The sequence below is a fragment of the Halichoerus grypus genome, chromosome 11 (assembly GCF_964656455.1).
Source record: "Halichoerus grypus chromosome 11, mHalGry1.hap1.1, whole genome shotgun sequence".
In the NCBI taxonomy this organism is placed as follows: Eukaryota; Metazoa; Chordata; class Mammalia; order Carnivora; family Phocidae; genus Halichoerus; species Halichoerus grypus.
In genome coordinates, this window is record NC_135722.1 from 23,763,637 (window position 1) to 23,779,554 (window position 15,918).

The 15,918-nt window shown below is 48.3% G+C and overlaps 1 protein-coding gene across 5 annotated transcripts in view; it reads right to left on the reverse strand.

Annotated features, from left to right (window-relative positions):
- LDLRAD3 (low density lipoprotein receptor class A domain containing 3) overlaps window positions 1–15,918 on the reverse strand; it is a 222,634-nt gene that overhangs the window by 89,066 nt on the left and 117,650 nt on the right. For all 5 annotated transcript variants that reach the window (XM_078058196.1, XM_078058197.1, XM_078058200.1 and 2 more), the window contains one exon: window positions 13,202–13,336. In XM_078058196.1, the coding sequence (XP_077914322.1) occupies window positions 13,202–13,336 (135 nt within the window). The remainder of the gene's footprint in view (window positions 1–13,201; window positions 13,337–15,918) is intronic.

Here is a 15,918-nt window from a genome sequence, read left to right on the forward strand (position 1 = left end):
CCACTTTTGCTCTAAAAGATCACTCTTGCAACCAGAAGGCAAATCTTTGTTCTTGCTCCTGAATAATCAAAGTAAATGTCCTCCACACAAATCAAGATTTACACACGGCTTTTCAACCAGTGCCAGTCCATAGAAATGGAGAGAACCTCATAATGTAGGGGCCTTTCTTACTCAGTGGTGCATTTCAGGTACCTAAGATTCAGTAATATTTGCTGAGTGAACAAAGGCTGATGTCAGATTCACTTCTGTTATTTACCAGTAAGACAGTTTCTCCAAGGACGTAGCCGGACAAACGTTATCATGGAGACACTTCGGAGGCCCCTCGCTGAGCATCTCTGCCTCGCCAGTAGAAGGTCTGCTCCACCCCCTCCTGTACTGAACATTCACCCTCTGGAATGTTCCATGGCTACTTCCACTTTTGTCAGGCCAGGAAGCAAGATGCCAGATGGCACGAAGCCTGTGGCCCGGCTCCTTGTGGGAGGCAGGAAGGAGAAAAACCCTGTGAGCTGGCAGAGGCCGAGCACCCTGGAGAGGTGATTCTTCTACATTTAGTGCTCCTCCAGAGAGGGAAAGGCTTGGGCCTGCAGCTGCATGGTGGTTGGTTGTCCAGGGGCAGCTGCTGACCCACAGGGAACGCAATCCACACTTAGGAGTACCTGCTCTGAGCTAAGTGCTCGGCAGCCTTCTCTCACTTTTCCGTCCCGCAATCCTGGAGGCAGGGCTTGTCACCTTGGTGTTGAAGAGGCTCCGAGTGGTTAAGTCCCTTGCCCAAAGCCACAAAGCTACTAGCCGGTAGAGCTGCTGCCTGACCGCATGCCAAGTCTGAGCTCTTCAGTGTTGTACCGTGAACACGTCTGATAGAGTCGCTAAGGTGAGGGTAGGAGAGGTCTTGCTCCTAAAATTCACACCCAAAGCCTGATGGACTCTTTTCTTTTCTTTTGACTTTCTCCCATCTAATGTTCTCCTCCGTGCCTGGCACAGGGCTGGCCAGGGAAAATAAAGGTCCCCCAGGTCTCTGTGGGTCAGGGATTAGGATTCAGCTTCTGTGAGAAGCACGTGACACACCCTCCATGGATCACACTTGAAGTGTGATCACGCTTGGGGGATGTGACTGTGGGGTGACCAGGAGTAGCTTCGTGTGACTGAGACGTGACACAGCAGAGTCTGGGGGTCAGCAGCCTTTCTGGCCTACGTGTTCGACACCATGTGCGAGAGCACACTCAGGAACACAAGGACCACATGAAAGCTCTCTTGGGAACTGAGGGGCCCAGTGAAGGGTTCGGGCCAATCAGCGGCTCAATCAATGGCTCAGAGAGATGCCTTCCGATGGAATGGGGTTCCAATGAGCTACTGCTGCATAACAAATCATCCTCAAATTTAATGACTTTGATTATCTCTCACAGTTTCTGTGGTTCAGGAATTCAGGAAAGGAGCAATAGTTCTGGCTTGGGGTCTCACGTGTGGGGGCTGCGCAGACACTGCTCTCTCTCCACGGGCCTCCCCATGGTCTCTCTGTGTAGACTGGTTTGGGCTTCCTTACAATATGGCAGCCTGAGGGCAGGTGGACTCTTTACATGGCAGCTGAAGCTTTCTGGAGGGACTCTTCCAGAGAGCAAGGAGGAAGCTGCACTCCCTTTGCCTTCCTAGCCGTGGAAGTCACAGAGTGTGTCACTTCTACGACACTCTATTAGGCAAAACAGTCACAAACGCTGGCCCAGTGTCCAGGGGAAGGGACAGGGGCTCCAGTTCTTGATGAGAAGAATGGCAAGGAATTTGTGGACATACTTTAAAATGGCCACACTGCGGTTGGGAGAAAGAGAGAGAGAAGTAATTCGCTGTGGATAGCACGGAGATGTGTGAGGTGGGGAGGGAGCAACACATGCGGTCACTTCCCCGTATACACAGCCTACTTCCAGAAGGGAAGCAGGCAGGCACTGGTAGACCAAAACGGTCGGAAAAATGAATAAATAAAACATTCTGAGCCACACGGGAAAGGCGGCCTAACAAATCAGCTAGTGAGGACAAAACATCTGTCCTTGGAGATTTCCTTCAGATGCAGTGAGCCAGATCTGAGGCCCACTGGCTTCTGCGAAAAAAGCAAATGACAAGTCAGGCTCCTGTCATTTGAAGAATAACTATCACCTTGATCAAACTCCAAGATCAAGGTAAAAGCTTGGCTCTCAAAGAATCACACAACAGATTTACAATAAATGAGTCCATGAAAGAAGAAACAAACATGTCAAGTGCCTCTCCAATTAGGCACCTGGGATGGCGAGGGGCTGCCCCAGAATACTCAGGCTTGTTTGGTTGAGAGGCCCAGGAAGCAAAGCGCACGCTGAGCGTCCTCTTTTGGGCTGCGTGACTAATGCCACTCACACGAGTCTGGGGTCTCGTGGTGGCCAGGGCAAAAAACCACTGCCCAGGGCAGGCTACTGGCATAAAGCAGCCTCGATCTCCTGGCTCAGTTTACAAAAGTCTGTGGCAGACACAGGCTCATTATTCCCCCAACATGCACCCATTATCTCCTCTTCTGCCTCTCGGAACATTTACTCCTGAGTTTTAGCTGGGCAGATGAGTACCCACAATGATAAAGAATACATGCCCCAGCCTCTCATGCAGCTAGCTGTGGGCAGGTGACTATGCTGAGGTCACTGGATTATGAATAAAGATGAAGTGGCCCATCCTGGTTTTCTCCTTCTTTCCAATGTCTGGGATTCATGGCCATTGGAGCAGCTTTGGGAGCGCTGAGGAGGTCCGAGCGCCCTGTTGGCCCAGACCGCTCATCTCTGGGGTGTAATATGTGAGAGATTTCATCTTATTTAAGGCACTTATTGAAAATATCACCTCTACCTTATTTTAGCCACTGTACTTAGCCAATCTCCTAACTAATATGGAGTTCCCGGACCACCACCAGTCTTCCAAACTAAGAACCTCATGTTGGAAAAAATCAGGGAAGAAACACTTGACGTGGATCCTAAAGGTCCCCAAGGAATTTGCATGTTTCCCTCTTTTCTCTGCCTCTCCCATCTTCCCGTTCCCTGCTGCTTGTCTGAATACGAAACATATGCCTTCCATGACTCAAGGAATGGCTGATGCTGATTATCACCTGTAGTCCACTTGAGTCAGCTCATGTGGAAGGGAAGGTTTACTCTGGGAGACAGAGGCCTTGGGCCTCATGGGAACCAGGGCAGAGAATTGGGGGGCCATACAGAATAAAGCCAACACTATCTCTTTCTCTATCTGGGGGGCTGCCACCTGTGGCCTCTTAGGCAGGTCCTCCAGGCAGACGTGCACCCCTACTCTGAATTCTGCCCTTCCCAACTGTGGCTTCCATGTGGCCGTGCCCTGTCCTTCCATGCTTGCTCAGCCTCTTAAGGCTGACTCAGCCCTGAGCATCTGAGTTTAAGGGAGACATTCTGATTTGCTGCTGGCCAGCCCATGAACAGACTGGCCTTGAGTCATGTGTCCATGCTTCATTGGGTCCACAGTGGCTTAGGTGGTTAGGAACAGTCTTGGAGCATGGAGGGCTGGTCCTTCCAAAGGTCGTGAGTGGAGTACACAATCGGGAAGGAGCTCAGGTTAGGGCAGCTAATACAACATATCTAATATGTGTTGGTATCCAGAATACAGAGCACATTAATTCATACTCTCAAATGCAAGGGTTAATGCAACATTCTTCAAGTTGGTAGTGTTGGTCAAAGGGGTGGTTGTGCATTCCTGGGTTTTCTCTCAACTGAAAGTTAAGCTACTGGAGAACAGAGCAGCTCCTAGGAATTCTCTTGACTTCTCACAGCACCTAGCAGAGTGCTCCCTGCTGAAGACCTTCAATAAAAGCTGACTACCAGTACAAATTTGAGCAGCTCACATGATTACAGAAGGGACAAGATCTCAAGGAAGAAAACTCACAGAAGGAGAACATGGCTCTGTGTCATTTTGTGGCATTCCAGAACCATAGATTAACCAGCCTGATAACCTGCCGAGTTTCCATACAGCAACAAGGAGAAAATGAGAAAGAGGTCCTCCAGGAGCATCTGGGAGAATGTGACAAGATACTTGCAACATCAGGGCACATTTCCACTTTTCACAGGCCAGAGTTCTCAGATAACCACATTAGGGCCAAAAAAGAAAGATAATCACAGGACTGCATAACCCAAGAAGGACGCTCAAGCTATTAGTCAAGGGTAGGGGATGGGGAATATCCAGCCTATGGTCATCAACCCTCCCAAACAATTCTCATCCTGGGGAATTCACAGCATCTATTATTTATAGTTTCCCCAAGTCTCAATTAGACTTCTGCTTGGTGGGATAGCAGAGCCCAATAAGAGCCACAGAGAATCAGAATTCTCATTGTATGCAATGATAATCAGCCCCTCCTATGAAATCCCTTACCAGGGTTGAGCATCTCATTTCCCCTGATTGTCTTCCTCTGACTCTACCTTCCAAGGGAAGCATGCAGGGAGCGGGTCTCCACGGGTCAGCTCCAAACCACCCTGACAGCTTCCCGCCCCACCACGCACCCCCACCCCACACACATACATATGCACACTTTGTTCCTGCCCTACCCCCTCTGGCTGGATGCCCAACCTCCTGCTTGTTTCTGGGTCCATTTTTATTTATCCTTAAAGACTGGGCAAAGACTTCTCTTCTCTGAAGTCCTGCCATTCTAGCCTACGGAAACTGTCATTCCTCACTGTCCCAGTCATGCCCTCATGTCTCCCACGGCGAGCTACTCAGTCCTCTGCTATAGCATTTATCACACTCTTGGGTAATTATCTGCAGGGCATTGTTTCTCCCCTGCAGACTGGGAGCAATTTTAATCTGATCTAGCTGTGTGTTTCTTCCAGAACTCGGGTGGGGGCCAGGCAACAGGAGGCACTCTGCTAATAGTTTGTGCGAATGAGTATCAAGAAGAGTTAGGAAAGTAATAGGGTGCTGGGGAAGGGGGCGATACGGGGAACTGAGGGCCACAAGCTGTCCACAGATGGGACAGACAGATGTCCCCTGCATAATCAAGCAGCAGCTCCAAAAACTTGCAAAGCAGACTTGCAGAGAGGCAGTAAGCCCCACATGGGGTCTGCTGTCTCAGGTGTCCAGACTGGACGTCCCCACATGCCAAGGAGAGGGGGGGACAGATGGACAGACGGAGGCGGAAGCCAGAAGAGCCAAGAGAAGGGGGACATGTGCGAGCAATGAATGGGGGAGCTTAAAGAAATAGCTCTGAAGATTACCATGGGGGCTGCGAGATCAGGAAGCAATTACGGTCTCGAGAGGAGAATCATTCCGACTTGCTTCTCAATGAGGGACAGTTCAGTTCAAGGAAAGGAAGCTTTCGTGATGCAAACACTCAATTATGAAGAAGAAAACCACACAGGTACAGAGAGATGGCAATAGACGTCTCCCATCCTCCTTCTGTTTCTTCCAACGAACTCAGCATCTCTGCCTTTCCCAGCCCAGCTGGGCTCTCAAACTCTCAAATTAAAAGGGGAAAAAAGGCTCCCGCAATCCTGCCATTAATAGTACCTCCAGCAGCTTTATTCTAAGCAAAGCCAAATGAGTTCTTTTGCGGTGACGGTTCTTTCCTAGGGCCCGTCTAGCATAGCTCTTGGCATCCCTTGGTGGCCAAAGCTTTGTAGTCAATACTGACTACCCATCAACTTGGAGGTTGCGACATTTTGGGTTGGATCCCCTAAATGCAGACTACTATTTTTTTAAATATAGAAAGGTCTTTTCCATTCATACTTGAAAAGTTACAATAACAACTAGTATTCTCCCATCTCATGCCCTCCACGATTTCTCTAGAAATGATCTTTGGCTGTTGAGTCACTTGGTTTTATCTTGCTGCATTCCCTCGGCTCTCCTGCATTCTTTGCGGTGTTTGAGAGGGTAGGGCAAGCGGCAATCACCGTCCCTAATTCTTCCTTCCTGGGGCTAGATATTTATTCATTGGAAGCCTGGGCTCCAGCTCTCACCCACAGGCAGTGGCTGGTGAATTTAGGTTGGCTGGGACATCGGGACCGGCCGGGGAAAGATACAAGTGCAACTGTCCTCAGGTCCTAGAAACAGAGGTGCTGATGGTCTCGGTCAGACGCTTGCAGGGGTGCTGACTCGGACTCCAGTTCCAGCAGTGCTGTGGAGACCGGGATAATGAGGCCTGCCTTCCACCAAGTCCAGAAAATAAGCTTCTTGAATTATAAGCTGGGAGACGTCCTCTGAACCAAGCGCAGCTCTGCAACCCCAAAGAGCAGGCAGAGTGGCAACCGCCCCCCCACCACTGCCGAGGACTCATTCTCGACTACCATCCCCTTCACACGCCACAGGCTTTCACTTCTCTCTCGGCCCTGGTGCTCTGGTCACTCTCCAGCACTTCACGCCCCCTCGTTCCTATTTCTACTGCGACACTCGGTGCACAGCTGTGCCCTGCCTGAGTGTGGCTTCCTGGGGGCTGCAGGAGTTTGCTAGAGCTGCTGTGAACAGAGCACCACACCCCAGATGGCTTAGACAACAGAAATTTACGGTCTCGCCGTTCTGGAGGCTGGATGGTGGCGGGGTTGGCTCCTCCGAGGGCTGGAGGATCTGCTCTATGCCTCTCCCCTAACTGCGGCTGGCTTGCTGGCAATCTTTGGAGCCCTTTGGCTCATAGACGTATCACCCCCAATTTCTGCCTTCGTGTTCACGTGGCGTCTGTGTCCAAGTGTGTCCTTTTTTATAAGGGCACCACTCAGACTGGATTAGAGGCCCACCTGACTCCAGCAGGACCTCATCTTAACTAATTACATCTGCCATGACCCTATTTCCAAATAAGGTCACATCCTGAGACATGGGGGGGGCGGTTAGAACTTCAACGTATGAATTTGGGGGGAGGACAAAATTCAAGAAAGGCCAAGGCCATTACTGTATCCTGTGTATGCAGCCCAAGCCCTGGCACATGGAGGCACCCCATGACCTGCCCACTGACAAAACACCAGTATGGACTGCCTGTTGGCTCTCTCTCGCTCTCTCTCTGTCCCTCCCTCCTTCAATCTCTCTCTCTCTTTCACACACACACACACACACACTTCTACAGAAGAAACAGGACAAAGCTGTCACTGTTAGCTTCTGGAGAGGTGCCAAACCTCACGACCAGCTTTCCAAATTCTCCTTGAGCATTATCACCAGGATACAGCAGGCAAGATAAAAAAACCGCAACCCAATTGCCAAAATACTCAATTAACTATCTTGGCATTGGTGGCTTTTTTAGAAATGCTTAACTCTCCAGCATCTCTCATGGAGTGGGAAGGTGGACAGGCATCATTAGTCTTTCCTACTGAAAGGAAAACCTGAGTACAAAAAGAGGGGAAATGCACTAGCCTTCGTATGCAGCCTTCCCCTTGAGCTCACAGGACCAAGGGCCGGGCGTGCACAGACCACCTGGAGCTCCTGGTCCCGGGCGAGTGGTAACCAGATGGCAGTGTCACAAGGTGGCATGAAGAATGTTCGTTTGTTGCCATCCTGGCTTCACCATTTGCTCGCTACGTGGACAAAACAGAACCACGAACAACCCATGTGTTCCTCAAGCTCTTCATCTAGAAATGGGAGTCATTTTCTGGGAGAGGACCTTCTCTCATGGGAATTTTGTGGGACTGAATAGGAACATACAGGTACGATGCTCAAACTGGTGTCTGCCATTTACTTAGTGCACGGAGTGATGGCTACTCATGTATGTATGCATCGCCTATGTGCCTCAGGTCCTTTCCCAGGCCCGACCCTCTCACCGTCACCTGAGTCTTCAGAAGCTCTCTCTGTGATGACAGCAATCAGAACTGGGACCCACTTAAGAGGTATTCATTTTATTAGTTATTCGTTATTATATAACAAATTACTCCAAAATGTATAGGCTTAAAAAACCAAACGTGTATTTTCTGCCAGTTTCCATGGGTCCAAATCCCAGGAGTGGCTTAGCTCTGCCTCAAGACCTCTTACAAGTTTACAGTCAAGGTGCGTGTCTGGGCCACAGACAGCTCAAGCCTGGGCTAGTTGGAGGAGCCACTTCCAAGCTCCATCAGGCGGCCTCTGACAGGACTCAGGTCCTCGCTGGCTTTGGATCAGAGCCCTACCCAGTTCCTTGCCACGGGAGCCCCTCCACGAGGCAGCTTGCAAGATGGCAGCCGGCTTCCGTCCGCATAAGCAGGAGAGAGCAAGCAAAACAGACGCCAAAGTCTTTTCTAATCCAATCTTGGAAGTGGCAATCAACTGTGCTGTACTTTCTTTACTCAAATTGAGTCGCCATCTCTACACCCATGTTCACAGCAGCCAAAAGGTGGAAGCAACTCAAATGTCCATCAGCGGGTGAATGAATAAACAAAATGTGGTACAGACATACGATGGAGTATTATTCAGCCTTAATTAAAAAGGAAGGAAATCCTGACACACACTACAGCATGCATGAACCTTAAGGACATTCCTCTAAGTGAACTAAGCAGTCACAGAATGACAAATACTGTACGATTCCACTTCCATGCGTTGTCATAGAGTCAAATTCACAGAAACAGAAAGTTGAACGGTGGTTGTCAGGGGTTGGAGTGGAGGACAGGGAGCTGTTTAATGGGGACAGAGTTTCAGTTCTGCAAGATGAAAAAGTTCTGGAGATAGGTCGCACAACAATGTGAATATACTTAACACCATGGAACTACACGCTTAATGGTTAAGGTGGTAAATTTACATTATGTGTATTTTTCCATAATTAAAAAAAAAAAACAAACCATGCCAGTCATAAGGTCTTGATCACATTCAAAGGATGGGATTATACCAGGGTGTGAACTTCACCCAGGGGGTAAGGATCATTGCAGGATGCCTACCCCATTCGGTCATTTATCCAAAGTTGAAAAGAATCAATGTGTTTAATTAGGATTGAATCCACCATATTTGAGGCTACCTGAGTGCTGGCCACACCCTACATCTTCCCAGCAGTTCCTGCTGACTCCCAGATGTGCTCCTAAGAAACAGACAAGCCACATGCAAGCCTGCTTTTGGAATTGCCTGGTAAATGGGCTGTGTTTCCAATCAATGAATCCCCAATTAAAAATCCATTGCACCACAGTGTTCTTTGGTCTCTATTACATCTCGAATGGAACACAAAAGTATGGTAATGAATGGTTGCACTTTCACGGTCCACTCCCACTTCCAAGTCCTGACAGTCTGTTGTTAGTTTTAAAGGCCAAGGATAAAGAAGGGGACTGAATCGGGATGAGCAAGGAGGGGAGGAGAGGCGCACACAGCTGTGTCTTTAAAGTGGAGACACTGCTTTTTCATACCCTCATTAAGTCAGAAGAAAAGTATTTCAAGCACCCTATTTCCTGTCTTTGGGCCAGTTCTCTCCACTCCATCCAAATAAACATTATAAAATATAATTTTCTTTTCCCACATCAATCGAAAGCAAAGACGCATTTTTCAAGGGCTGGGAGTCCAGCAGAAGCAGATAGGATAGTTTCTGACTAAATGAGCTCACGTGCAGAAGGTGCTCAGCACAGTGTCTGGTGCATACTAGGCTAGATCAATGTTCGCTGTGAATAGGATGACCAATGGGCCAAACCCTGTGCTGTGTAAGACCATATTTTGTCTAGTCAAGATGCCTCTGAAATTCTTCAGGAAGACACTGCATGAAGCTCAGTCTCTCAAAAGCCCAGTACGAGTCAGGTTTGCGCCCAGCACTGGTACAATGGTATTCCTTTGTTCAAGCACCAAAATTAGGAGCCAGTTCACATTTAGAAGCTACATGATAGAGAAAAGCATAGCCTTTGGTACTAGAATCACACAGAGAGCAGGAGGATGCTCACATCCTAGGAGGAATGCAGCACTGCAGACCGGCCAAGGGGCCAGCAGGTCCAGATTCTCATCTCATGCTCACTGTGGGGCATATTCCCATTTAGGGAATGACAGAATCATCTACTCTATTTAAACAACAGTAAAATACTTATTAATAGATTGTGTATACTTGAACTTGCAAAGCTTAAACACATATACACTGTAATACGACATAAGGTACAAATTAAACACAGCTTCCTGGGGCTCCTGGCTGGCTCAGGGGGTTAAGCGCCCGACTCTTGATTTCAGCTCAGGTCATGATCTCAGAGTCGTGAGATCCAGCCCCACGTCGGGCTCTGCGCTGAGCGTGGAGTCAGCTTGAGATTCTCTCTCCCTCTCCCTCTGCCCCTCCCCCCTGCTCAAGCTCGCACGCTCGCTTGCTCCCCCTCTTTCTCAAAAAATAAATAAATAAACACAGCTTCATAACATAACACCCTACAAAGACATCTTTTCTAGTATACAGCACTTACTGAATCCACTCTGTGCTGGGCCCCGTGCTACTAGGTAGGATCTGTGGGATTCGAGGGGGGGAAGAGGCACGCTTCCTGTTCTTTGGTAACTAGCATCAGTGCCTCTCCACAACGGGCACCCTTGCTCGGAGGCTGTCTTACTAAAAGGCACCAGACAGCTGTCCCCCACGTCCCAACGGGACTTGTTTTCTGAGAGCTCACTTTCCACAGGACTGTCATTTGGGTACAGAAGGCACAAAGCTGAGATTCTAAGGGAAGCTTCACATCATGTATTTGCCAAGAGCTGGGCTTCGTGTGCATGTGTCCACCTCTGACTTACTCTACACCTCGTGTTTATAATACAAGAATACAATGCAGAGAGAGAGAGAAAGGAGCTGGACTTAGAAATACAAACTTCAACCAGCCATCAGAGAGATGGTTCTTAAGGGCGAGCAAAAAATCTGCTTCAGCAAAATGCAGGGACAAGCATGTGGAGGGTAGGGGGATGCTGCCAAAACCAAGTTTTAGACTTAGGGGTAGTTTTGCTGAACATCTCATGGCACCATTGGTGAGTCTAAGATACATGAACACATAGTAAACTATATAAGAAATAGTATTTACAGAAAATGTTCCTCCAGCCCTCCTATCTATGCTCATACTTCCTTGACTTAGTGATTGTTCTTCCCTACTTGATATCCATCACAGCTGATGGCAGATGCCATAGGAGACAGACTGGCATATGTTTTGGTTTATAAAAATTTGACTTTGTGTGAAGGCTAGAAGCACCTTACTGTTCGATCAGCAGTTTAGAAATTCCCAGGCAAGGGGAGCCCGGGTGGCTCAGTTGGTTGAGGGTCTGACTCTTGGTTTCAGCTCAGGCCATGACATCAGGGTGGTGAGATCGAGCCCTGCATCAGACTTTGTGCTGAGCATGGAGCCTGCTTGGGACTCCCTCTCTCCCTCTCCCTCTGCCCCTCCCCACTTGTGAATTCTGACCTCTCTCTTAAAAAAAAGAAAGCGGCTCCTGGGTGGCTCAGTCAGTTAAGCATCTGACTCTTGATTTTGGCTCAGGTCATGGTCACAGGGTCGTGAGATCAGGCCCTGCATCAGGTTCCACACTGAGTGTGGAGCCTGCTTGAGATTCTCTCTCACCCACTCCCTCTACCCCCACACCTGCTCACTTGTGCATGCTCTCTAAAAAAGCAAAAAAAAAAAAAAAGAACAAAAGAAAAGAAATTCCCAGGCAAATTACAGGATTAGAAACCTCTCTAAAGTTAGTATAAAACAGTGGGTTCTCAGAATTACCGTGTATTTGAACCACTTGGAGGACTCGTTAAAACACAGACTGCTGGGTTTACTTCCTGGGTTGATTCTGTTCATCTGGGATGCAGCCTGAGCTCTGTGTTTCCAAAGAGTTCCTACATGATGCTGGTGATACTGGTCTCGGGATGATACTTTGAGAATCACTAGTAAAGGGAAAACTCAAGGAGAGGATTTTCCAGACGAGGACAATCAGAAGTTAATTCTACCCAAGATTCACCTCCCAGAGCTGTTCTCTGCACAAGTTTCGGCAAAATCTATGTTGATAAACATTTTATCTTTTCTTGTCTATGGACCTCAGGCATATAGACTTGGACTGGTCATAATCTCTGATGTGTGACCTACCCTCACCAGTGGCCTACATAAGACCCATTCATTCATTCATTTATTTATTTTTAATAACATAATAAACATCAGCCAAAACAAAGGCTAGGACTTTGAAAAGGACCTACTTGTAATTTCACGGAGCTTATTCCATCCATCCTGCCTCCCAACATATGAGCTAAACAATTAGCCCCCTTCCTCTTGCTTTTCTGGTTTATAATTTTATTCAATCTATAAACTGTGGTACACACAGCAGAATACCGAATAACAGTCCAAACAAATGAACTCTACCAACAAACAATAATGTGGGTGAATCACAGCAATAGGATATTAAGTGAAAAGAGTAGTGACTGCATACAGATCGTATCAGTTTACAACATTAAAAATATATACTTTTTACGATGCCTTAATATGGATATACATTTTTAAATCTTTATATATTTTTTTAATCACTGAAAAAATACGTGTTTACCAGAAAAAAAGTCAATGAGTAAAGAAAAGTGCCTGGTCAGTTTTAACAGAGGAGGGTACGACCCCGCTGTATCCTTCTGGACTCCCTAAAAAGCTCACCTTCCCATCCCCCCAACTGCATCCCTTCAGATTCCATAAAATTGCTCTGAGATCAAGAGTCCTGATAGGAGCAGACAATTCACACAAGAGGGAACAAAGTAGTAAACAAACACACGGGGGAAAATGTTGAGCTCATAATCAGAGAAATGCAAATTAAAGCATTTGGGAAGCTATCATTCTATGACTACTAAATTAGCAAAAATGGAAAAAATAGGACAGCAGTGATGCCTGGGATATGAAGGTGAAACTGACAGGCACAGACCAGGCTAGCACCCGTGTAAAGAAAAGAAAAAACTGTTTCCAACAGCTGCATGTGGAGGTGTAAGCCATGAACTGCGCGGATGTCCCACTGTGCAGAATTTATCCTGAAGAAGTAATTCAAGGGAAGGAAACAATCCAGGTGGGCCCCAACAATGCAACAATTTAGAAAACCACGGAAGAGCATCCTGACCATACGCAACCCAGCCGGGGCGAATTACGGTTTTGAAGAGAAAACATACATGTGATACTTCATATGGGAGAAATACGAAATCCAAAATGGTAGGTGCGTTAGAGGTAAAAACAAGGGTAGAGGGGCTGCAAGGTAAAGTGCAAACATTAACATGGCTGTTGTATCTGGAGGGGGTATAGGTGTTGCTTTCGGTGTTTCTGTGGTGTGGTGATGCAATTATTTTTTTAAAGCTTTGGAGGCTTCCTACCTTGAGAGCTTTCACAGCTCTCCTCGTCGCTGTTGTCTTGACAGTTATTTTGCCCATCGCAAATGAAGCTCTTGTCAATGCAGAGGCCATTCTTACAGTGGTAGCGGGCGGTGGAACAAAGCAGAGGGTTCGCCGCTGTGAAGGGAAAACAGAGCAGGTCACCAGGGAGGCCAGCAAGTCCCATGCAGAACTCCCAGAACCAGGAGTGTGTCCTGCTCAGGAAGCAGGGAGCTCACGGGAACCCCGAGAACCTTCTCCAGCCACACAGTGTGTCCTGCTCAGGAAGCAGTGAGCTCACTGGAACCCCGAGAACTTTCTCCAGTCAGAAGCATGTCCTGCTCAAGAAGCAGTGAGCTCACAGGAACCCCAAGAACTTTCTCCAGCCAGAAGCGTGTCCTGCTCAGGAAGCAGTGAGCTCAGGGGAACCCCGAGAACCTTCTCCAGCCACAGTGTGTTCTGCTCAGGAAGCAGTGAGCTCATAAGAACCCCGAGAACCTTCTCCAGACAGAAGTGTGTCCTACTCAAGAAGCAGTGAGCTCACAGGAACTCCAAGAACTTTCTCCAGCCAGAAGTGTGTCCTACTCAGGAAGCAGTGAGCTCACAAGAACCCTGAGAACTTTCTCCAGCCATAGTGTGTCCTGCTCAGGAAGCAGTGAGCTAACGGACGCCCCGGGAACCTTCTCCAGCCAGAAGTGTGTCCTGCTCAAGAAGCAGTGAGCTCACGGGAACTCTGAGAACTTTCTCCAGCCACAGTATGTCCTGCTCAGGAAGCAGTGAGCTCACGGGAACCCCAAGAACCTTCTCCTGCCAGGAGTGTGTCCTGCTCAGGAAGCAGTGAGCTCATTTCTAAGATGGCTGACTCAAAGACCATCCTGGGAAACTGGCCAGCCAATGAGTGGGACAGGATAAGACTTACCCTGTCGCATTCTAAAAGCTCCTTCTCCCAAGTCACCAGGCAGTGCTCTGTACCATACCAGTGTGGCCAGAAGGTAATGCCTCACTCCACATGGTTAACCTCCAGGTGCCTCTGAAGGGCCTGAGGCAAAACCTGAATCTCCCGGGAGAGTCACGTGTGAAATGGTTGGTAGCGTAAGACACACAGAGAAGCAAAGCCAGAAGGAGGAGCTGAGTCAGGGAATCTGTGAACCTCTGCTACCCAGGGAGTGATGGGATGATCTGGTGGTCCAAGAGCTATGTTGGATTCCTCTGGTTCTGTAACTATGGACTGGCCTCTTAATCCCTCAGGTACCTTTATGGCTCACCACAGTGAACTCAGTGGTCTCCATTTCTTTGCAATCAAAGAAGCCCATTAACCTACTTGGTCAACCTGAACAGCACCCCTGTGAGGGTCCCCGTTCTAGGCACTTCCAGAACCTCAAAACAAGTAACAGGTATGGTCACTCCCCTCAAGGAAGTGGGTGGCAACTGGCCAGTGGGAGGCCAACGCAAAGCTACTTAACAACACACAAGCAAATCTCCACAGAAGATCAGTATTTCCACAGCACAATTTACCTTGTTCCCCTGTTCCCTGCAGTGCAATTCAAATAAGGCTCATTCCAGAGCTCTATTTTCAATAAATGAAGTAGCAAAGTAGGAATCAGTGCAATCCCAGCTCTGCCAGTTATGAGCTGTGTAATCCTGAGCAAATTACTTCACCTCTTTGAGCCTGGGTGTCTTTGCCTGTAGATGGGACTGGCTATGTAAGTTGTGGGGCCCAGTGCAAACTGAAAATGTAGGGTCAGCTGTTCAAAATTAAAAATTCAAGAAGGGCCCCTTCCAAGCTGAGCTGGGCCCTGTATAACCATGCAGGTGACAGGCCCGTGAAGCCAGCCCTGCTTAGAGCATTAATTTGTCCATCAAATGAGACGACATGTGAGCAAACGTGCAGTGCAAAATCTGACTCACAGCACATGCTCAGGGAGCGTTAGACATGCTCCCCCAGTTATGTCTGTCTCGGTCCCGTGAGCGTGTCCCTCCCAGCAAAGGCAATACTGGCGATGATGAGGAGGGGACATACTGGATGTTGGGGAATGAACTGAGCCCACACCTGTATTACACGTGGTAGGAAGAGCACCAGATCGGGGTGCCAGGCCCAGCACGGAGATTGCGATGGTAACAGGGGCAAGTCAGCTGTGATGTCCCTTGGTGGACCTCAACTGCAAGACAGCATTTGTGATACATCTTCCCCACACGCTTCACTGAGCTATTGCTACGATACACATAGATTAAGGCTGCGAGGGCTGAAGACTTCACAGGGCTTCATAAACCCAAAGGACTGCAGAGGTTTTTGGTTCTTTTCTTTTTTAATATCTTTAACTATTTAACTCAGAAAGTTTGACTTGAAAGGTCAGAGGAGACAGAGGGACAGAGGAAGCCAGTGCTCTCGGTTTTAAAAAAGATAAGTGTAAAGTCACGCAAAAGTAGTCTGGCCTGAAAATTTAAGTTTTAATTATTTCAATTGCTGTGGGCCAGAGGACGGTTCAACTTGATCAGAATGAAACCAAGGTCTGATTTCAGCCAAAACCAAAATGGGGAAGCTCAAACCACAAATCACGTTTGGTTTCTGTCCCAGGCAGCCCTCCAAACCCTTCGGCCTCCCGTGGTGGTGGCCTTCAGCTTCCCTGGGACCTTGTGGGTCACGTGTTTGCAGCCAAAGTGTCAGCAGCAATCAGCTCGCTCCGATGGAAAGGCGCTCTAATTGGTCCAAGCTGGGGCAG